The 24535-nt window shown below is 44.8% G+C and overlaps 2 protein-coding genes across 2 annotated transcripts in view; both read right to left on the bottom strand.

The window, feature by feature from the left end:
- Positions 1 to 24535, bottom strand: part of LOC309702568 (uncharacterized protein) — a 1257380-nt gene that overhangs the window by 174367 nt on the left and 1058478 nt on the right. The gene's annotated exons all lie outside the window — the stretch shown is intronic.
- LOC309702583 (protein NLRC3-like) lies at positions 1089 to 17961 on the bottom strand. Its single transcript, XM_082527197.1, has 8 exons — positions 17837 to 17961; positions 8140 to 8232; positions 7878 to 8027; positions 7652 to 7765; positions 4933 to 5009; positions 3025 to 4816; positions 1338 to 1514; positions 1089 to 1149 (listed from the first exon to the last, which is right to left on the bottom strand). The coding sequence occupies exons 2-8, from the start codon at positions 8226 to 8228 to the stop codon at positions 1113 to 1115; spliced, it is 2436 nt and encodes an 811-aa protein (XP_082383323.1). The 5' UTR covers positions 8229 to 8232; positions 17837 to 17961; the 3' UTR covers positions 1089 to 1112.

Genomic DNA, 24535 nt, shown 5'->3' with positions numbered 1-24535 from the left:
ACACAGGTCTCTATGTGCAGCTGGCTGTGAGACCAGTGCTCAGGGAGCGTCTACAAAGTGCAACACTGAAAGAACAACATACACTCATTTGCTTCCATCATCCAACCTGAAGAGGAAACAGAGACGCCTCCCCTTCAAAGTAAAAGCTGCTCCTTTTGGACACAGTATCAAAGAAAGTCTACAGTATAACATAGAAAAGACAGAACAAAGTTTTGGTTGTTTTTAAATTGTGCAGAAATGAAACTACACTAAGCTCAATTATGTGACAGACGTTTCATCTCATGTCAGTTTGGCCTCATCCTGGGCCGGATTATCCAGCACACACTCTGACCACAGGCCCAGGGGCCACGCACAGCTGGGCTCCATCCAAAAGACAGGAAACAAACCAACACAATAATAAAAAGCACCATGTGATCTTCTTACATCTTCAAGACAAACATAGTAAAAACATGAGCATATTTGTTTCCTGATAAAATGATGTGACAGGTAGAACAGAGTAAAGTGGTGGTGTTACAGCCTTTCTCCCCTCTGCTGCCGAGGCTGTTAGTCTCTCCCAAACTCAGCTACAGGACTTCCAAATGAATGAAAGCAGCAGAAGTGGTTTTACAAATGAAAGAGGAAGAGGAGAAGAAGAGGAGAGGGAGGCCACCCTGACCATCACTCCAGCTGAAAACATCACACTTCCATTAAAGTTGGTGAGGGAATGTTGAGCAGGATGAGCTGCTGGCTAATCTGGAGGCTGTAGCAGCAGCTCACAGTCACAGTGGATTTCCACTCATGAAAAAGCTCTGGCTGCTTCATTTCTCATCTCATATCAGAGACTTTAAAGCTTCACTGAAGCTGTACTGTGATGCTTCCATATCCCAGTGAGGCCTCCATAATGATTTCAGCTGTTCTGTACACACACTGTGTGCCCTGTATGGCTCAAAGTCTCTGCAGCCTGTTTTTATCTGCTATCATCAGATCTTCATCATCCTCATTCACACCCCTCACACACTCTACAGCCTCATCAGCACTGACTTCATCTTCACTGACTGATGGAGCACAACATGAACCTGTGGAGGCTGAAACACTGTCCTATCAAACATCTCCCCGTCACCACTCCACTTCTGTCAGCCTTTAAATGAACCCTGCTCAAGTCTGTCACTTCTGTTTGGAGCCAAAAGGAAAAACTGTTGTTCAGTCGTTTGGAAAGACAACATTTCTGAAAGCACTCAAACTTCTTCACATTTGTATTCAGACACATCCTGAACATGTAGGAACTAAAGAAAGTTTCAAACATAAATCAAAGACCTGAAATATAGAAAAACTACAACAGCCGCAGTCAGTGAACTCACCTCAGAGTCTCCAGTCGACAGTTTGGACTCTCCAGTCCAGCACACAGAAGCTTCACACCTGAATCCTGCAGGTATCTCTTTCCTCTCATTTCCAGCTCTGTCAGATGGGAGGGGTTGGACTTCAGAGCTGAGGCCACAACTTCACAGTGAGACTCTGAGAGTCCACACTGAGTCAGTCTGTGATGATAGAAAATATAAAATGTGTTATTATAAAAGCAGAAAATCTGCATTATAAACACAGACTGAATGTATATGAAGACAAAACAGAGTGAGGTCATAATCTGATGAATCTGCTCTTCACATCTGTGCTTCAGCTCCTCTTACTGTGTTTGACATGACACAACGATTGAGTCTCTCTCAGACCTGCAGACTTTTAATGAGAATCTTTGTTTGGCTTTAATCTGCAGAAGAAGGAGGAAGATGGTGTCACATTTAGGCTTCCATAATGTCCACAGTCTGTCACTGAGATCTGATCCAGAGTCAGAGTGAAGACACACATTTGGACTGTTTCCTGTTTTGACTCCAGAACATTTTGAATGAGTTCAGCTCAGTGAAGAGTTCCAGCTGGAAAGATGATCTCTGTTTGCTACCTGCTGTCAGGTACGACTGTTCACGTCCACACGCAGGAAAAACCTGCTGACTGTTTCCAAACAGAGCAGAAATCTCATCACTGGACAATAATGATGAATGAACTCAGAGCTGCTGATATCAGATCTGATTTCAGGGGAACTAAACACAGAAATGATTGGCTCATTTGAGCTTTCTGAGCCATTATCTGCTGCTGTGTCGCTAGTTGGCAGAAAATGATTTGTATTCCTGTTCAGGGGTTCAGTGTTTATGAGTCCAGATCCAGGTGACAGCAAGTCAAAATGATGTTACCTGACTGTGTCCAGCAGCAGCCTGTATTCAATTTGAATATTGTTATAACCTGACATGGATCAGTTTGTCTTTGATTGGTTTGTAAATGTCACTGTTTCCATTGGACCTGAGTGACGTACAAAGACAGAGAGGGAGAGAAAGGAGAGAGAGGATGGAGACAGCAAAGAGAGAGCAAACACAAACAGGTGAGAGTGGACAGGTGACCAAGGTCAGCAACCAATCAGAGAGCTTCTGTTTGACCCACAGTCACTGATGATGACTGTACACAACCAAGCAGTGTGTTACTCTGATATCAAATATGGATCCTGCTCTTATAATAATGATCATCAGATGATATTATTGTGTTATTTTGTAGCTGAATACGATGTTTGTGTGATTATCAGTGAAAGAAGCAGTGAGGAGGATGGAGAGAGAGAGAGGACAGAGGGTGAAGTTAGAAATACTAAAAGGATTTTTCATGGATTTCATGGATGATTTGAGTGATTTCCAGCAGGACACTTAAACATGTCAGTTGACGTCCTAAAGAACATATTCACTGATATGAAACGTGTCATTGAACAGGATTAATATCAGTGGAAACATGGTGGAAACAGCTGTGACTGCATGGATGTGACACACTTCAAATCTGTTCTCCACTCTTGGATTTGGGATCCATGGAGCTGCTGCTGAGTCTGTACAATAAAGGAATGGTGTGGAAGGTTGCAGCGTACGGACACAAACACTTTGTAGTTACAATCTGATTTTATTTTCAAAATTAAACTACTAACCTACACTGATCAATGATGTTAATGATCACATCTGGACTCACCCAGCCTTTCTGCAGTTCCTCACAGCTGGAATCAGTCTCAGTCGTCCCTCCTCTGATGTGTTGTACTTCTGCAGGTCCAACTCATCCAGAACCTCCTCTGACATCTGCAGCATGAAGGCCAGAGCTGAGCACTGGATCTCAGAGAGTTTTTTCAGTGATCTGTTCTCTGACTTCAGGAACTCTTGGATCTCCTGAAATAATGAGAGGTGGTTCATCTCCATCAGACAGTGGAAGATGTTGATGCTTCTGTCAGGAGAGATTTCATAACTGTTCATCTCCTTCAGGTTGTTGATGACTCTCTGGATGGTTCCTGGACTGATCTCTGTCTGACCCAGCAGACCTACTAAGAGTCTCTGGTTGGACTCCAGACAGAGGCCATGAAGGAAGCGAACAAACAGGTCCAGGTGGCCATTTTCACTCTGGAGAGATTTATACATGGCTCTGTTCAGGAAATAATCCAGAGAGGACTCGTTGTATTTTTGTCCCAAAAAGTTCTTCAGCACCTTTGTCTTCCTGTTGGTGAAACAGTGGAACATGTAGACAGCAGCCAGAAACTCCTGAATGCTTAGATGAACAAAGCAGTAGACTGGTTTCTGGAAGATCACACACTCTCTTTTGAAGATCTCTGTACAAACTCCTGAGTACACCGAGCCCTCTGTCACATCCAGACCACACTGCTCCAGGTCTTCTTGGTAGAACATGATGTTTCCTTTCTCCAGATGTTCAAACGCCAGCCTCCCCAGCTTCAGAAGAACTTTCCTGTCAGCCTCCGTCAGCTCCTGTGGACTCGTGTCATGTCCCTCATGGTACTTGTTCTTCTTCCTCTTTGTCTGAACCAGCAGGAAGTGTGAGTACATGTCAGTCAGGGTCTTGGGCAGCTCTCCTCTCTGCTCTGTAGTCAACATGTGCTCCAGAACTGTAGCAGTGATCCAGCAGAAGACTGGGATACTACACATGATGTGGAGGCTCCTGGATGTCTTCATGTGGGAGATGATTCTGCTGGACAGCTCTTCATCACTGAATCTCCTCCTGAAGTACTCCTCCTTCTGGGTGTCAGTGAAGCCTCGTACTTCTGTTAGCCTGTCAACACATGTAGGAGGGATCTGATTGGCTGCTGCGGGTCGGGAAGTTATCCAGACGAGAGCCGAGGGAAGCAGATTCCCCTGGATGAGGTTTGTCAGCAGCTGGCTGACTGATGACTTCTGTGTGACATCAGACAGCAGCTTCCTGTTGGTGAAATCCAATGAAAGTCTGCTTTCATCCAGGCCGTCAAAGATGAACAAAAGCTTAGAGACAGCCAGCTTCTCTGCTGTGACCTTCTGTAATGTTGGATGGAAAACATGGAGCAGCTCCAGAAGACTGTACTGCTCATCTCTGATCAGGTTCAGCTCCCTGAATGAAAGCAGAACCACCACACTGACATGTTGGTTCTCCAAGCCCTCTGCCCAGTCCAGAGTGAACTTCTGCACTGAGAAGGTTTTTCCAACACCAGCCACGCCGTTGGTCAGAACCACTCTGATGGGTCTCTGTTGGTCAGGTAAGGCTTTAAAGATGTCCTGGCACCTGATTGGAGCGTCATGGAGGGCGTCCATCTTGGAAGCTGTCTCCAGCTGCCTCACCTCATGTTGGGTATGAACCTCTTCACTCTGTCCCTCTGTGATGTCGAGCTCAGTGTAGATCCTGTTGAGGAGGGTTCTACTTCCTGTTTCATCTCTTCCTTCAGTCACACGTTCACATCTCCTCCTCAGACTGATCTTATGTTCATCTAAAACCTCCTGCAGACCAACATCTGCTGAAAGAAAGAAAAACAATGAGACTAAAGAGAAAGAAAACTCTTCAATGTCTGAACAACACAAGAAGTCCAGTTTTCAGAAATGAGTCCATCAGCAGACAGATGTTCAGTCTTACTTTGTACACAGCTGCTCTGACTGGCTGTCTGCAGTCCAGCTCTGCTTCTGGATCTTTCTCCACACTGTGCAGAAGCTCTGATGGTGACACAGAAAAGTCACAGTGGAGATACTTCTGTCCACCTTTGATTAGACTCATTATAAAAAGGAAAACAAAGTTTGAACACAGTCATGTTTCCAGTTCACTGACTTACATTTATTCCATGGACACTCACTCTAACCTGAACCACAGCTACAACCCAACATTGTTGAGGCCTCATCTCCTCCTTTCCTGACTGTAGAGGTTAAATATGCAACAACCAACAAATAAAAGAATTTGGTTCATTTCAAAGAAATTCACACGGTGACCAAGTAAAGTAACCGTAGTAAAGGAGACAACATCCTGTTGATGGTGGGATTATTTGAAAGATTTGCTTTAGTCACGTCACCAAATGCAGTTGAACCACCCGTGGATCCATGTTTGACCATTCTACCACTCTGAGCTCTGCTTTTTAATCATTTTATTATTATCATCATTCATTTATTCATTCTTTGGAGGGGGGCTATTTCCTAATGCCGCCCTAATAAGCTGATGTTCAAGGGGAAATATAACAGAAACTCTTTCAGTGTTATTCATTAATAAATTAACAGATAAACTGTGAAGAAGAAAAAACTGAGATTTAAAGGAGAGAGTGAGAAACTTGATCATCCATCCTCATAATACATGTTTATCAGTATCTGCTGTGACCATACTGCAGTAATAACTACAAGTCTACATTTCTGTGACTGTTGATCAATCACAGCAGGAATCTGAGCTCATCTCTGCACACAGAGCAGCTTCAGCTCTGGGATAAACTGCTCGCTTCACGTCCTTCTCAGCTCACAGACACTCATCCTGATATTTTCCTTTAACATTTGATGGTATAATTCATCTGAGTTTACACTTTATCTGCATGAATACAGAAAAACAGACCCAAACACCATAAACCATCAGTTTCACCATGTAGAATATATTGTTGTTTCCTTGCTTTTAATTCAGAGAAAAACTCTGATTTTGATTTTCTCTGTTCTCTTTGCCACAGCCCATCCCAGCAGCAGCTGAAGCAGCTGACTGTCACAACACTGAATAACACTTTAGGAGGAACGTCTTGATTCATTCTCAATCATCCAGGAAAGTAAATCTCCAATAGTTGATTCTATTCATCTGGACGTAGCGTAAATGTGGTTATCGCAGCTGGACTTTTGTCAAAGCTGGAAAGGCACTTAAAGAAAGCTCCAGCCGATCCAGGTGAGAAGGACAACCGCTGCCTAAGAGAAAACCTGTAGTGATCCCATATGTGTCAGGAGTATCTTTTGGAGAAAGTTGAATCATTATTTCAGCTTTAAGAGGGTATTTTAATACAAACATCAGTCCTTCTACTTCAGTATGTTTGACACTTTGTTTACGCTTAAATTAACTTTACTGTTAACGAGTTTTCATGTTTCTGTAATCCACCAGTGTGCTCATGCTTTTTTAATTGAAAACATATTTTTAATGATCAAATATAATTATGTTTGTTATTTGTGGAGTTTAAATGTCCTTGACAGAGACAGATGATGATCATTATCCTGCACTGTGGTCTCAGGTTTGGTCGAGCTAGCACAAAGAATGGCTATGTTGAACTTCCTCCTGGGATCTACACTAAGAAGTGAGTCCAACATTAGCAGGGTCTCTTTCCTTTATCTGGATTCACTTTAGCATTCACAGTCACGTGAAGCTTGTTATTAACTCGATAAGTCAACCCAGGGTTTCAGCTGAGCGCTCACATGAAACACATGGTGTTGGCAGCATCTGATCAATCATATTCATGGAGACGTGTATCAGCAACAGAGCAGCTGAGTTTGCAGAAGGAAGTCAAACTAAACCACAGGAACAATATGAGGAGATTACACACATAATAAAATACTAGCAGTAACACAGCTGCTGCAGACAAATCAGTCGTGTGATCGTGTGTGAGAGGAGAAGGACTGTAAAGGAGTTTGGTGTTAAAAGCTCTGTATGAATGTGGGAGACTTTGAAGGGCTTTAAAAAGGCCAATATAAAATAAAAGGCAGCAAAATTGCTGAGTGTGAAAGTCACCAGACTTATCAGGCCTCTGTGATTAAGACCTGTAAGAACACCTATTTGTACTTGTTGGCATTATATCAAACACACACGTATATTAAGCCTTTGTTTGAACTCTGGTTGAATTTGTTACTTTCAGACTGTGAAACATCACAGAGGCTGCAGCTGCAGATCTTTTATTCACCTGGAAATTTACTTTAAATGTTAGATGGAAAATGTGTTGCTCAGTTTAACCAAAGTAAGAACAAGAATCCATAAACCTTCATAAAGACAAACATCTCCCAGAACATTGAGCTGCTGAAGTGTCACTGAAGGGAAAAACTATTTGTCCTCCTCCATCCAGCAACACCTGAAACACCTGAGTGGAAGCTCCTCCCTACACTGTGTTTGAAGCAAAGCACAAAGGAGACACCTGCTGGAGCAGCTGGAGTCCTACAGACACTCAGCCTCTTCACTACACAAACACCTCCTACAACATCCACTCTTTCCACTCTGACTGCTGTGTTTGTGGAAACACTCCAACACACACCGCTTCACATACCAACATAGAAATGTGTGAAAAAGAGCTGAGCTGATATTAAACATGAGGATTTATTCAGAAATACAGAGTCAGGAACAACATCTAGACACACATTACCTCTCAGCAGCAGAAGAACAGCCTTTAAAGTAAACACCAACATCCTTCGACTCGTTGCTCTTTAAGGAAACACAGCTGGGTTCAGGTCCAGGAGATTCTGGCCTCTTATTGATCCTAAAAGAAAAACAATAAATGTAACAGCTTCATGAGACAGGAAGGAAAAACTGGAAATATTAAATTAAAGACATGATGAACAATCTGAAACTCATAAAAATAATGTACTTACTCTTTGTCACATAACAGTCTTTTGTTAAAGTTTATAGCAACACCCTTCGACATATTTCTCTTTAAGGAAACACAGCTGGGTTCAGGTCCAGGCTCTGGATTAGTTTCAGGGTTATGTCCAGCTGAGCCTGGTACGCCCCACAGCTCTGGGCTTTAAAACAACACACACAGAGGTATGAGTGTGAATAATGATGGAGCAGTGATGTGAGTGCTGAGCTGTGACATGGAGAAGAGTCATGGACAGTTAGAGATAGTCATCTCACCTCTGAGCTTTGGTCTGGCTCTCATGTTCCCCACACAGAGTGCTTTTAGAGGGAGGGACTCCCTCCTCTCTGTCCTCACACTGATCCATGCTGCTGAAAACATCCAGATGAACAGAATCAACTTTTTGGGGATTTACTGGATGATTGAGCATCAAGACACTTTTTAATATTTTACTAATTTCTGAAGCTTTTTACCAACTTTGTTCAAATTGGTCTGCTGTCATTTTATTGTTGACAAAAAGAGATTTTGAGTTTGAGTGTTGACGTTTCCATGTGGGACTGTTGCTGCAACACCAGGATGTTACTACAGAATACACTTTATATTGTGAGCACTTGGATGTTAGTCCAGTGGTCCTAAACTGACACACCTGCACCTGGATTCATTCTGACCAGATTTTAACCCAACAGTGTTTCATACTTAATACATCAGACACAAACTCTGCAGCTGTCATTGTCATCAACTGCTACTACGTAAGAAGTTGTTTTGATCGAAACTATATGTGACGTAGCAGAAATATATATACACATGCAGCTTGGGATTTTTTTTTCAGAGCTGTGGATGCATGATAGCGCCTAACAGTTCTCCGTTTCCGGGAATGTAAAATAAAGATAATTTTTTGAGTTTGACCCCTTTGAGCCCAGTTTTTCTTCGCCGCCAAAAGAATGCAAAGAACCGAATTTAATAAGATGATCAACTGCACCACAACATTCACGAAAGCGAAAGTAAAAACGACGGAAGGAAACGCCCAGAGAGGCGTTTGAGGGACGGTCAGAGTCAGGAACTTCAGAAACGCATCAGGCTGGAGTTTAATTCTGTTTTCATCTTTAGAAACAGCTGGAAATAGTTATAAAAACGCTGCGTAATAAAGAAAAATAGTGTAGTTTAGTTTGAGTTGTGTTTAGCTGAGCTGTGTCTTTAATCAAATCTAAACTGAAGAGTTCATTTTGTGGAGGAGCAGCAAGTCTTTCAGTGTTACTCTCAGAGAAAGCCTCCCAAATGTCTGTTGTCTTAATAGTGGAATTATCTGGAAAATGAACCAGTTCTTATGAGCTGCTTTTCTGTATGAGCAGTCAAAGCATTTTATACCGCGTGCTTCATTCACACAAGCACTTCTTTTTCTAACAATGACACTATGATGGATGCATCGGAGAGGAAGTCGGGGTTCCACATCTTGCCCAAGGATACCGTGGCGTGCAGACTGGAGCAGCCAGGGATCAAACCTCCAACCTTCCAGTTAGTAATTCTACCTGCTGAGCTACAGTCTGTACTTCCTGAACATCACACCCTCCTTTTGTTTCTTTATTTCCAATCGCAACCAGGAAATAAAGGAACCCTGACTCCACAAGACACTCAGGATCCACCTGCCCAGTAAGTCACCCGCTAACTGCAACTATCAGAGCCCTGACCTTCTGCAGAGATGAGTCACACTGAACACAGCAAGTGTCCCTGCTCTCAGACACAAAGCCTGCCTTTAAAAGTTCAGAGTAATGAAATCAGCAGTTCTGATTCTAGAATCTGTAGTCTCACACACTTGTGCAGAGCACTTTTGTTGTTTTGGTTCACATCGGTTGATATTCTGCTGCAAACAACTAATGAGAACATTTTATAGAAGCTTTGAGTGTCCATCAGGATCCTGTAGAAACAGCTTCCATGTCAAAGATCAATATTCTGAATTCTGTTTTGAAAGAAAAAGATTTCTAGAAAATTCTCTAAAGAATTCAACATCTGTTTTGTTTTCTACTATTTTTTTTATAAGAAATCTGTGCTAGTCCCTCTAGCACAGATTTCTTTAGCGAAACGTCTTTCTGTGTCTTCCATACAAACTTTAAACATGCAAACACTCAACACAGCAACACTGAAAGCATTTGAGTGTAACTTTCATTCAAATTAAACTTTATACACAATTACAAAATGGAAAAAATGACTAAATATTAAAACACTACAACCACTGAAGAAACAAATAAAACCGATCACAATCAACATCAAAATATTATCATAGAAAAATAGAAGAGACATATCATACAATTCATATACGTTCATGTGATCTCTACGTTCAAAAACCCAATAACCTTGAATCCTTCATTTATATTACATTTAAATTTCACCTGGCAGCTGTTGGAGTCAAATTGTTAAATGTTGTCATTGTGTTACTTAAATGTGTAAGTCTTAGTTCAAGCAGCAGGATCAAAGACATTCCTTTGTCTCTGACCACCTCTGCAGTCAGTCTGATGGTGGGGGAGGCTGTAGTGTTTTTTATTTGGACATCCTATCTGAAGGTTCTGTTTTCTTGGTTAATAAGCTTCCTGCTTTTATGACCCTTTTGGTGAGCAGGAGGTCACACACACACACACACACACACACACACACACACACACACACACACACACACAGTGCCTTATCTTTTGTAACCATATGGGGGTTTTACAATGGGAGGTGCTTGTGTGTACTGTAACTGTTTTCAATAAAAGGCTGCAAGGAAGGCTGTTTATTTGATGCTCCTAGCAGACAGGTGAGGGGCTTTTAGCTCCAAGAGCCTGGTTCCAACCAGCCTCCCTTGCTACAAGTAAAAACCGGTTAAAGATGTTCGTGTTGTTTCTTTGTTTGTCGTTAATGAGAATAAGTTTCTAAACCAGCGGGGATGGAAGCACAGACCCAACATTTATTTGGTCCTTCCGAGCCGGAGCCCAACGCATCGCGTCCACCGAGGAGAGGGAGAGGAGACACTGAAGTCTGCTAGCAGCCAGGAGGTCTGGGACGCCTGATAAAAGCCCTGGTGCTTAATTTTGTCGCCAGGCCCGTGAGTTAGCGTCTGAACTCCCCTCGGGTTGGATGGCAATTGACGGGATCCAGAGACTCTTCCCGTGAACGAAAAGCAACACAGACAGTAAATACAGAAGGCCTTATGCGTCACCGTGACTGCGCGTGTAGACGCAAGTCCGGGGGAGCGCTGGTTGGGCAGGTGCACGCGGACCTAAAACAATAGAGAGCGGCTACGTGACCATGTGGTTAAATGCAGGTATGGGAGCGCGCTAGCTGTGCATGCAGACGCAAGCTACCTGGTTTCTCCACCGGTTTTTCTTTATTTTTCTAAGGAGGTCTGGTTTCTTCGCCAGTTTTCAAGGAGGGTTAAGGATGGTTGCTCCACCGAAAGGAGGTTTTTCCTCGACCGCTGAGGGCGTTGAGTGTTTGGTTTATCCACCAATATGTAAGGAGGATAGAGCTCTCATTGGTGTGTGAACGCACGTGTGAGCGAGTGCGGGCCAGACGTGGTCTGTGCGAGTGTGGCTGATTGTTGTCTTGTAATGGGGAATAAACTGGGTAAGGGGATGGAATACATTGCAAAGTATTCACTGGGCAACACGTAGTATGTAGATCATTGAAGGAAGAAAGTAATGAATTTGTTCACAAAGCAGATGGAACAGTGAGTGTGACTGTGTCTGACGTCACTGTGTGTGTGAGCCACAGAGAGGTGTGAAAGACAAACATCCAAACTCAGCCTGCAGTTCTGTTCTGTGATTCTACATTTGACTATCCGTTGAGTTTGGTTTGCACTTCTGCTTTGTTCAGATGCATTTAGATACATCACCTCCACTCTCCTGTCTTTCCTTCTCTACCATTGCCTCCTAACTAGGGATGGGTGCCGGTATCCGATGCCATTATGGCACCAGTTCTGACATAAACGTAAGTAACCAGACTGAAAAGCAGCGCACATTTCTGTGCTTTTTTTCTGTGATTTTTTCACCTCATATGTCATACACTTTGGATTCTAGCCAATCATTTTACCTTTCCAAGGATAGTGGGCGGGCCCAGGTACGTACGTTCTTTTAGAGCAGAGCTACAGATTAAAAATGCCCAAGGCGAAGCGGTCAAAAGTCTGGATGTAGTTCACAGCAAAAGATGCAAACTCAGCAGCCTGCCACAAGTGCTTTAAGCTGATACTGTGCAAAGGAGGTAACACCTTCAATCTAATGAAACAGGGTGGATGTAGCTCAGGAGGTAGAGCTGATCACCTACTGATCGGAAGGTTGATGGTTCGATCCTCCAGTCTGTGTGTCAAGTATTCTTGGGCAAGATACTAACCCCAACTTGCTCTCTGATGCATCCGTCGCAATGTGACTGTACTTAGAAAGCACTGAGTATAGATAAAGTGCTGGTGTGATTGGGTGAATGTGGCATGTTGAGTACTCCAGGAGAGTAGAAAAGCGGTATATAAGAATCAGTCCGTTTGCCATGAAACGCCCGGCGACGCATAGCGTTTTTTTTAAAGCCGAGAAATGCACCGTATTTGATAGCTTCCTGCAAGACCTCACACCGAGCACAACTACTGCGGGTGTGACGCCTGTTATCGGACCCAGAGTTAGCAATATCCCCCAAGAACCCGAAGAGGAGAGTCCTGGCCCCTAGCCCTGCCAGTGTAGCAGAAATGATGAGAATGATGACACAGCAGCAGCCGTTCTTCTTTGGGTGAGTAGCTTAATGTTGTTCGTGTGTAATTTATGTTGAGTAGGCTAACCACGTTATTACATTAATGTAAGGTGAAGTAGCAAACACCGTCGTAGTTACATGTGTCTGTCTTCTTGTTTGATAGAGTGATACCATATATGTCATGGTCCTGAGTCTGAGGACTCAGTGTTTTGTGTTTCCTTATGCTTTTGTTCATTCCGAGTGTGTATTCTGTTGTGATTTTGCCATTTGTTAGGTTTCTGTTCTTTGCCTGCCTGCTCCCACTTCTCTGTGTTCCCTCTGTCTGTCCATGGTGTTATTGTGTCTGCTCATGAGTCTGCCTGTCATGTTCAGTGTCCTGTCTGATTCTCTGTGTCAGTTTCCTGTTTTATTCTGAAAGTTCATGTCTCATGTCAGTGTGTTCAGTTTTACCTCTCTCCTGTCTCGTTAGCCTTATTGCTCCCAGCTGTGTCTCCCTCCTGTGGCCCATTCCCTGATTACTCCCCGTGTACTTAAGCCCTGTGTTTTCCTGTGCTCTCTGTGACGTCGTCCCTCATGCCGTGTGTGGATCTCCCTGTGTCTCTCTAGTTTGTGGTTTCCCAGTTTAGTTTAGTTTGTATATTTGTTCTGCCAGCGAATAAAGCTGAGTTTTGAGTTCATTCCCTCGTGCCTGTGAGTCCTGCGTTTTGGGTCCTACTCCTGCCTGCCGCACGGCGATTCGTGACAGTATGACGTCACCAGATATGGACCCAGCAGCACTCAACCCACCAGAAGAACTGCGTCTGGACATAATCTACTCCGTGGAAAGACTCCTGCATCTGTGGCTCGAACATGAGGGGAAGGAATTTCGCCGTGCTGTGGAAACCAAACTACAGCGCTTGTTCTCTGGTCTTCCCTGGCTACTCAGTGCGCTCCACCCACTCGAACAGGATTTAATCCGCAACGAGCTCCACCTTCATCCCCCAGCTGCTACTACCCACCTGCCTGAAGGGCCGGATGTGGAGCCGCTCGGCCCGTCAGAGCCATCATCAAAAAAGAAACGACATTCACGCCGCCGACGCGCCACCCCACAGCCGGACATTCGGCCTTCTAATTCACCTTCTGTGCTGCCAGAAGCTCCGTCGGCTCCCTCGCTGCTACTTCCAGCTCAGTTAGCTCCCTCGCCGCCACCCGCAGCTCAGTTAGCTCCCTCGCCGCCACCCGCAGCTCAGTTAGCTCCCTCGCCGCCACCCGCAGCTCAGTTAGCTCCCTCGCCGCCACCCGCAGCTCAGTTAGCTCCCTCGCCGCTAGCTCAGCCATTAACTCCACCACAAGCTCCATTTTCACCTCTACCATCGCTTCAGTCATCAGTTCGGTCTGCCACTCAGTCGCCCTTAGCTCCATCATCCACACTACCACCTGTTTCTCTTCCACCACAACCGTCACTACACCCAGCCACTCAGGCTGCTACTCAGTCCGTCATTCAACCCATAGCCCTGCCGTTACCATACCCTGTAGCTGAGCCACTAGCCGTCCGACCCACAGCCACTTCAGCCACTCCTTCACCCGTTACACCTCCACTACAACCATCACTGCAGTCTCCGGTGTCCCCAGTGCAGTCTCCGGTGTCCCCAGTGCAGTCTCCGGTGTCCCCAGTGCAGTCTCCAGTGTCCCCAGTGCAGCCTCCTTTAGCACAGTCACCCACTCAACCACCAGCACCACAACCGTCACTACCTCTAGTTCATTCCCCTGTGAAGTCATTAACTCCACCACCTACTCCACTCTCACCACCACCGGTACTACAGACATCAGCTCAGGTCCCCGTGTGTCCAGCAGCTCAGGTCCCCGTGTGTCCAGCAGCTCAGGTCCCCGTGTGTCCAGCAGCTCAGGTCCCCGTGTGTCCAGCAGCTCAGCTCGCACCTGAACCTTTGGCCCAGTTCCCCGTAGCAGTGCGGTTTTCTAGCCAGCTTAACGTTGAGCCCGGGGTCCCAATCCTCTCTGGCTCTACTTCAGCTCCTGCTGGAAGCTCGGATGAGCTCATCCAGGACTCCGCGGCTCCCAAGCCGCCATCCACCTCGTCCGCTGGGGGTTCCAGTGAGCCCGGCCAGCACCTCCTCGTCTCCGCTGGAGGGTCCGAGGGGCCCGTTCAGCCTCCTCGTCTCCGCTGGAGGGTCCGAGGGGCCCGTCCAGCCTCCTGTCTCCGCTGGAGGGTCCGAGGGGCCCGTCCAGCCTCCTGTCTCCGCTGGAGGGTCCGAGGGGCCCGTCCAGCCTCCTGTCTCCGCTGGAGGGTCCGAGGGGCCCGTCCAGCCTCCTGTCTCCGCTGGAGGGTCCGAGGGGCCTGTCCAGCCTCACGCCGCATCAGCTGGAGGGCCCGAGGGGCCTGTCCAGCCGCCATCTGCGACCGCTTCGTCATCGCCTGGGCCAGCCTCTGCCTGTGCTTCTGCTACGCCTGGTCCGGCCTCAGCCTCTGCAGCTCCGCCTGGTCCGGCCTCAGCCTCTGCAGCTCCGCCTGGTCCGGCCTCAGAGTCTTCGTCCTCGTCTGGCCCGGCCTCCTCAGAGCCTTCGTCTGCTGCAGCCTCCTCAGAGCCTTCAGCAGCCTCAGCCTGTGCTTCGCCTGGTCCCGTCTCGACTGGTCCTGTGCCCACCGGGCCTCGGCCAGTACGCCTGACACTGGAGAGCCGCCGCCGCTGCCTTCCGCGCGGCCGGCCCCCTGAACTGCACCGTCATCGCCTGAGTGGCCGCCGTCGCCTTCCGCACGGTCGGCCCCCGGACCAGCGCTGTCATCGTCGCCGCCGCCTCCCGCGCGGTCGGCCTCCTGAACTGCTCCGTCTCCTTCACCGCCGCCGTTGCCTCGCGCACGGCCGGCCTCCTGAACTGTTTCCACGTCGCCGCCGTTGCCTTGCGCACGGCCGGCCTCCTGAACTGTTTCCACGTCTCCGCCGTTGCCTTCCGCATGGTCGGCCCCCTGAACTGCTCTGTGTTTGGGTTATTTTCTTGGGCTCCGGTGTTTGCTGTGCTCTTTTGTTTTCTGTTCCGAGCCCTCCGTCCTGGGCCCCCGCCGCCCGCCCTGGGTTTTCTGTTTGGTTTTGTTTTTCTGTGTTTGGGCTGTCTGGAGCCAGCCCTTGAGGGGGGGGTACTGTCATGGTCCTGAGTCTGAGGACTCAGTGTTTTGTGTTTCCTTATGCTTTTGTTCATTCCGAGTGTGTATTCTGTTGTGATTTTGCCATTTGTTAGGTTTCTGTTCTTTGCCTGCCTGCTCCCACTTCTCTGTGTTCCCTCTGTCTGTCCATGGTGTTATTGTGTCTGCTCATGAGTCTGCCTGTCATGTTCAGTGTCCTGTCTGATTCTCTGTGTCAGTTTCCTGTTTTATTCTGAAAGTTCATGTCTCATGTCAGTGTGTTCAGTTTTACCTCTCTCGTCTCGTTAGCCTTATTGCTCCCAGCTGTGTCTCCCTCCTGTGGCCCATTCCCTGATTACTCCCCGTGTACTTAAGCCCTGTGTTTTCCTGTGCTCTCTGTGACGTCGTCCCTCATGCCGTGTGTGGATCTCCCTGTGTCTCTCTAGTTTGTGGTTTCCCAGTTTAGTTTAGTTTGTATATTTGTTCTGCCAGCGAATAAAGCTGAGTTTTGAGTTCATTCCCTCGTGCCTGTGAGTCCTGCGTTTTGGGTCCTACTCCTGCCTGCCGCACGGCGATTCGTGACAATATATGTCCTATAGCTGCAGAAAAAGCTAACATTGTTATCTTTTTACAAAAAAAACAGCTAAACATGAGAGGTTTTAGGACAAAGTTTGTGTTCTCCATTCTTTAAGCACTGATTCGAGCACCAATTAAGCACCGGCACTGTTTCAAAAGTACCGGTTGGGCACCGGGATTGGATAAAATCTAAACGATACCCATCCCTACTCCTAACATGCTTCCTCCTCTCCTCTTCCTTTTCTTTCAGCCATCAATAGCATGACAGTCTTATTCATTATGATCCACGCATTTTATTTGGTAAAGCTTTAGTTCAGAAGGCCCTTACTAATGCAACACTCCCCATTTACCCAGGCTGGCACTTGGAGTACACTGGCTTGTGGCCCCTTGTGCCAGCATTAGTGCTTTCATCCTTTCTGCTGCTCACAATTCACCGATCACACTTTGACTAGTACCATTAAAACAAGAGTCAGAAAATTTAGCAACAGAGCTACGATCCTTTAAATGTTAAAGTTTCATGATTCACGTGTGGATGTTGCATAAGAAAAGCATGATGTATAAAGTATAAGTGTTTCTGACCAGTTGTTCATGTTCCTTCATTTTCCCCTGAAATCTATCAAATACTGTCCAACAGACTGATGGCACAGCAGTGCAGAGGCTGCAGAACCTGCGTCTGAAGCCTCTGTTTTAAAATAGTTCAAATAAATAATCCAGCTATAGTTGTCAGTATTTCCACTGCTGCACAGGAAATAACTTTATTATAAAATAAATAATAAGAAATAAACTTTATTTTTCAAACACAAGCTTTACACAACTTGTACATTCACACAAGCACTTTTTCCATGTTTCTAAGTGCTTCCTGTCTAACATTCACACTGTAATGGATGCATCGGAGAGCAACATGGGGTTAGTATCTTACCCAAGGACATCATGCAGACTGGCATTAAACCACCAACCTTCTGGTTAGCAGGTGACCTGCTCGACCACCTGAGTTCCAGCCACCTCATCAAAGTGACCAATCACATTAGAATCCTGTCCTGCTTTGGGCTCCGCCTCCAAACCATCCATAGCGGGTTATTTGCACCATGTATGCAGGTAAACTCAAACATCCATTCAGCTGCTTCAGAAGGAAAATGTCAGCTTGTGGTTTCAGTCACAGGAAACTCACAGGTTAGAGTCCAGCCAGAGGGCTGCTGTTGTTTATCTGTAAAGTCTTTACATTTACAGAAATAAATAATTATGTGGACACATCTGGATCATCAGCAAACATGAAACCAGGTGACCACCAGGACCAAGCTGACTGCTGACACAGAGTTCATACTCTAACTCTAGCTGCTCTGCTAGCTAAGTGAACTGATGTTAAAGGTCAGAGTAAAGAAATGACGTGATGCTGCTGGGAGTGACACCACAGACTAGCAGCATTTAGTTACTCAGCATATAATGCAGTTAATCTGAAATCTCTTTTTCTCTCTGAAACAAAGTGACAGCAGACTGAGTGAAAGACAGAAACCTTATTTAAACACCAAATATTCACCGGCTTCACTTCCTGATCCAGGATTCAAAGAGGACGTTGCACTTACTCAGCTTCTTCCCATGAACGTCTTCCCTCTGCAGCTCTGCTGTCTGGACCAGGTCTGTGTAGAAACAGAGACAATCTTCTGCTTCATCAGTCCTCTGTGTCTGCAGGCTGAAGTCACATTAAACACTTCACACCAGGAAAGAGTCTGAAGCTCAAAGGTCAAAGGTCAGCTGCTGCACCTTGTGTGATATTGTTTGATCAATAATTAACCTGCAGCAGGTTTCTGCTCCAACTCCAACACACTGAACAACCCTGAGAACAAATCAGATGATGTGGGTGTGTCTGCAAGCTTCAATAGTATTAAACACCTCACACCAGCAAAGAGTCTGAAGCTCGCAGGTCAAAGGTCAGCTGCCACACTGTATATAACATTTCAATATGTATACAACCTGACTGCGGGCGTGTGTGCAGCCATAAACAGTTTAAACATTAAACACTGAACCATAAAAGAAGCTTAAGCTGCAGCTCACAGGTCAAAGCTCAGCTGCTGCACCCAGTTATGACTTTACATAAATCATCATGTTTTCCCTCTCAGCTCTTGGGCTGTTTTGACTCAGCTACACTATGGCAAATGGCCAATGGTTCCACAGCTGTTCTTGTTCACAGCATCATCCAGTTAGAGAGGAAACTGTATAATGCAATGATGATGTTCCAGCGTCATGCTGCAGTTGTTGCTCCTCCTCCACATGCTTACCTGCCACAGTTTAACTCCGCCTCTCAGACAGTCATGTCACCTGATCTGCACGTTTTGTTGTACGATGACATCATCTTGACGTTGACGAGGAGGATGAGAAAAACTAGTCTAACAAGGTGAGGCCTTGACTAGTAGAACGTCATGTTGGTGTATGACAACACATGAGCCAACATCAGACTCCGAGCGCTACGATGCTCAAGATCAGAAGATCCAGTGTGACATCATCGTTACCTGGCAACAGCAGCCCTCAGCCCATCTGACTTTATTGGAGGATATTTACACCAGCAACACGGTTTAGTTTGATATGACGGATTAACAACATGCTGTGATATCCAGTTCATCTGTAATAGATACTGGATCTAATCAGACAGCAGATATTTGATCACCTTATTTATAGCTACACTAGAAACAAACACAACTGTGTCGGTGATTCATGCAAACTTGCATATCAGCCTTTTAAGGTTTTGTAGTATTGAGAACAAAGAGGTTGTGTTAGGGCTGAAAAGCCCGACTTGTTCTCCTCTGCAGGTCATCAAATGCACCACAGAAGTTTGTATTTGCAGAAGCCTGTATATGTTTGATGGCTTTATTATTCTCTGTTCAAAGACAATAAATGTGGAAAATGTCTCATGTAGTATCAGCGTCATTTAAAAATGACTGCAAACATTTAGAGAACATGTGCTGCTGTTTGTCCTACATTTCCAACACTGAACTAACCCTGAAAACGTGATGGCAGGTGGCAGATTGGAGTTCACATGAAATATCGGCTGCATGAAGACTGGAAAATATAGATGATACAAATATGCAGCCAAACATTTGTGGACATGGATAAACTATCTGATCCAAAAAGCAGGAAGTGACACAGCTAGAAAATGAAAGTGTGTAACAGCTGAAGTCAAATGTAATGCAGAGTTGAATCTGCACTTGGATCCATCTGTGAAAGGTCCACATGTAGGGATCAGGTGACATATTTTCACTTGCAGAAATGGTCCTGAGCGATTTCTAGGCTGTGATATAAAAACTAGTTCCTAATGGCAGCGATTCACTCAGTAAACATGTGTTTCCTTCACCAACCTCACACACAGATCCAATAAGATCAGGAAGTGGGCAGTATAGTACAATATGTGTTATTTTGTGCTGTACTGCCCAAACTAAAGATCTGCTGAAGTGTTGGAAATGATTCAGATGTTTATTTTGGACGATACAGCAGAAGATCAGACATGAAAGTGGAGATAACACAGAAGACATGCAGCAAAGGGTCAGAGGTCAGACTGGGCCACTGGATTCAACAATGAGCCAATGATCATCAAGTAGTGACTAAAGCAGAGCCCTGACGTTCTGACATTCATCACACAGTTAGAACAAATGTCTGCTGATGACTTCATCTCATGAAATGACTGATAGATGTCAATTCATTGATCAGCTGAGCTGCTGCTGCTGATCTTCTTCATCGTGCACAGAAACATTCAGCTTGTTTCAATCAGTAAATAACTTTGAACTGTTCCCACTCAAAATGCTGTCAGAACAATGATCATTGTTACTCCCCTCGAGTCTTAATGAAGCTCAACTTGTTCTTTGTGTTTAAACTGACATTTATTTCGAACAGGAGGATTCTTCCACATCTTAACATGTAATGATGTCCAACCACAGCCGATACAATGCCGTCAGAACTAAAAGGAAATACAAACTTAAATGAATATTCTTACTAAAGTCCTTAAGCATTATATACAACGAAACATTCCAACAAAATGATCAATAAAGTACACGTTACACCTCACACTGCGACTATTGCGCTTGAATACCACGCAACAGTCGCGCATTTACATACAACGATAATAAATAAAACATTTACCTCATTGGCCTCACTCAAAGGGAATAAACTTTCATTTTTACGTGGTGGGGAGGTCCAAAAAAAGGCACTCTTCATTTATCTTTCTGCACACGTGCAAACCTCGTGGCTCGTCTCTTAATTAGCTTGCTGAGTGTGACAGCCAAAAAATGCCCTCTTAGCCACAACACAACTTTAGAAAAGGTTCCTATCTAATTGCACAATTAGCACAAATAACACATTTAAACATATAAATCTAATCAACAAACATGAATTACTATTTATTTCTTAATATTTCAACTACTTATTGTTTCAAACTTAACTATCTAATAAAATGAACTTAAATGCGAGAGTTGCCTATGACGGCAGCTGCAATCATTGTAGAAGTCCACAAACATCACGTGTTGTTTTCCACATGTAAGATCAGCAAACATACAGAAACTTCCTGTTGCCACACACGGCCTCTAAAATCTCTTCCACGCTTTCTGTCTGAAGTCCACTCTCTGTGTCGGATCCACAGGAAACAACAAGATCTTATTAACATGGTTTTCAATGTGTCTCCTTACAAAAAGTCCAACCAATGAACAAATGTGTGTATTTGTGGAGGCCGAACAAAAGCATGACACATTTCTCTGTTTCTATAAACTGGAGTCAAACACAAACATGAAGAGTTTCACTGACAGACTCCAAAATGCCCCCACAGTGGATCAAAGGGAAATCCTACAGTGTGGCCAGAGACTCTTAATGGCTCCAACATCAACACATCCACAATGTTGGATCCAGTTCTGCCTCACAGAGTTACTAAGACACACCCTCTGCCAGCATCACAACAGCTCCACCTGCTTCACCTGCCTCCTCAGCATCTGTACACCTGAAGAGAAAAGAAAGGCTCCAACAGCTCAAATCTACAAAGGATTCATGAAGTTTCATCCAACAATAACATGTTTGCCTTCCACAGTGTGCTGTTAGACACCACTGTACCTCTGCCATTTCAAAAAGAGCAGCTTGGGAACATTTTGGCTCCAAACACTTTGTGTTTAAGTTCTTTGTTTTCTTTGTGGAGCTTTGTGACTCATAGAAACATCATTTTGTTCTTTAGATGACAGCAGATTGGGACTGAATAATCAATCACTATCAAACCAATAAAGACAAACATGCTGATTTTACAGGAACTTTGTTGGAGAAGCTGTAAAGACATGAAACTGGTGGAGATCCCAAACCAGTTGATAGTGCTGGTTATTCCAAATGAAGCTGTTTTCCATTTGAGATGAAATGACTTTCTGTCCTGATATATAATAAAGATGTTGTTGTTTTTGAGCCCCTGTATTAAAAGTAGTTTAAAGTCAGCTTGAGTTTGATGTCTTTATGTCAAAGCTGCTCATGATGTTGAGCTGCTGATGGAATAAAAACAGTGAAAAATCTCCTCAATATAAAAGCATGTAGTCCAGACTTAAATGTAGCCTGTTGTTAGCTGAGGTCCACACACAGTGTTTGACAGTGTAAAGTGTGTGAAAGGGCTGCTGGTGGAGCTCACTAGGATGAGCAGGTGACCATGTGCCACGAGGTGGAGAGCAGCTGGCCTGGTTTGATTCTGACCCGGGCCACGCCCCCTTTCTCTCTCCCTCTGCTTTGCTGTCACTTATCTTCACTGCTCTGTCCAATAAAGCTGAAAAAGGCCCCAAATCAAAGAAATCTGCTGCAGCCTCTGAAATGTCTTCTGTTTCCTTCCAGAGGCCGACGGCTTTTTCACCGTCATACATACATGAAACTATCAAAGCTGACAATCATTTCATTCCAATAACATCTAATGGTTCATATATATAGACACAGGACTACAAGTAAGTGGCTCTCAGCATCTGGCTGTGGTAACAAATGTCCCTGTTTTGTGTTCAAATTGTGTGCATGTTTTAGACGTGTGTCACATGTAGAAACACAAAAATCCCACAATGACACAAAGATTGGTTTGACACAACTGTGCAGCTGTAAGTTGTTTCTAATGATTCATTGAAGCTCTTCTAACATTCTGGAGACGATCAGTACATGAATCTGTTCAACACGACAACAATTTGACTCATGAAGCATGAGATTCTGTTTGTCATCTTGTCCAAGTCACTAGTAAGATGAAAGTGACACATAGACTAGTGGACGAATATTATTTTGGAGGACAGATGGTTGCATCATAGAGGAGAAAACAGGATGCTGATGAGGGGTCTTGAATGAGTGAGCTGATTGTTGAGTTTCTGATGTGTGAAGAAGTTTTAACATGGCACACATTTGGTTACATGAGAAGAAACTCGTTATGTGATGAGACAACAGGGTTATGTTGTGTGGTGTGAGGTGTGAGGTGTGTGGCTGAGTGGATGAATGTTTGAGATTAATCTGGCTGATGATTTGTCTTTTGTTGCAAAGTTGAACCTGCCAGTTAGGTTTGGTATGATTTCCCCTCCTGGGATGAAGAACACGTGTCATGACTTAACAAGGCCTTTCTTTCTTTTTTCCTTTTTATTCTGTTACTTTCACAGTGCACTGAAAGTTTGTTGCTAAATCTCTGTCATTTAAAGCACATCTGAACATTTGAACAGGAAGAACTACACAACATGTTGTCGGGAACGGTTGCAAAGTGAGTTTCTCCAAAATTAAAATGGGCTCAGGAGAAAGCCACTTATTGGGACAATTAGGAAGCGAGTCCCTGTCTGAAAGGATTCAGCGGTGATCCAGTCGAAATTCTGTTTCTTTTTTTGAAATGGCGTCATATTGCTGAGGGTGGAAACGAAATGCGACGATAGATTCCACTATCAGCACTGAATGAATGAATAAAAAATGAGTGAAAAAAATGGGGAACTGACTGGACTGCTGAAAGCTGACAAGAGTTGACTGACTTAACACCACTATGCAAAGGTTAACCCCCACCCAGATGTGACAAAGGGGTGGATGTATCTCTGTGTGGGGGCCACTAGAGACTATAAAAAGCTGAGCAACCCGTCACCATTTTGAGACATGTGCCTGACCCTCTGGTAGCATCTCTCCCGTCCGGACGTTGTAATGCTCTGACTGTTGAATTGTATGGAAATAAATGATTGTTGATTGAGCATTGATACACCGAGTATTGTCCTTCCTTCAGCCCAAAGATTCAAAGAATTGGGAGATTTCAACAACTTGGTGCCGTGACCCGGATCTTTGGTGTGCTGAGGAGGTGCAGATTTGACCTTTGGTGAGATCGTGAGGCGAGGTGAACAGAGGACCGGTCCAAAAATAAAAAGGTAAGCACAGCCTGTTGTATTATAAATACCAAATGTGCATATTGGGCTTTCCAAATTAATCTGTTCACTGAGTCACATGTATTTTCACAGTAAATTTGTCGGTGTCTGGTTTTTGGCGCAAGATACTAACAACATAAGTTGAGGCTGAATTCCAGTGTGTTAAATAAACTGCTTCTACCGAGATACTAATAACATACTACGTTGGTCTAGTTGCAGTAAACTGCTTCTACCGAGATACTAATAACATACTACGTTGGACTAGTTGCAGCCACTTTACCTTCCACATTTAATTTTGTCTAATACTGGCTTCTGTAGCAATAATACGTTAGAATTTCTTCTGAAGACGCGGCCATTAGTTCAGTACATTGAAGTCGAGGTTTGAAGTTTGTTTATGGTGTCGGTTACGTCCTGGCTCTTGCCGGCTATGAAATAGAAGTTGATTTAAGGAAAAGCAGATGCTGGCTTCACGGTGCGGTTGAACGCTGGCAACGCGAGAGCGAAACACGTCCGTAGGTTTGGTTTATGATACGGCGTGTTCCGGTGGTGCGGCCGTGAAGTGCAGTAGTGGTTGGTGCTAGTTTTAGTACATTGGATAGAGGTTTTGACGGTGGTTTGTGGCGTCAGTCGAGTTTTTTTTTAAGGGCTGCGGTCATAAAACAAAGTAAAATTTTACTTGCCAAGAAGTACATAGAGCAAAACCTGGTTTATGATGTCGGGTATAACTTCGGGGATGCAAGCATCACTTTTATGATGCGACTTTGCCCCGTGGTGGCGGTCATAAGCGCAGAGAAAGGGGTATTTTGGTCTATGGTGCAGTGTGCTTTAAGAAGATCTAATAGTTGAGCTCAGAGGTTTCTGTGTAAAATTCCCGCTGAGGAAAAGTGTTGTGGGTGAGTGTGAAAGCGCGCTCTGGGTGAG

Source organism: Aulonocara stuartgranti (genome assembly GCF_965226115.1).
Source record: "Aulonocara stuartgranti genome assembly, chromosome: 3".
Lineage (NCBI taxonomy): Eukaryota > Metazoa > Chordata > Actinopteri > Cichliformes > Cichlidae > Aulonocara > Aulonocara stuartgranti.
This window is presented reverse-complemented; position numbering and strand designations above follow the sequence as displayed.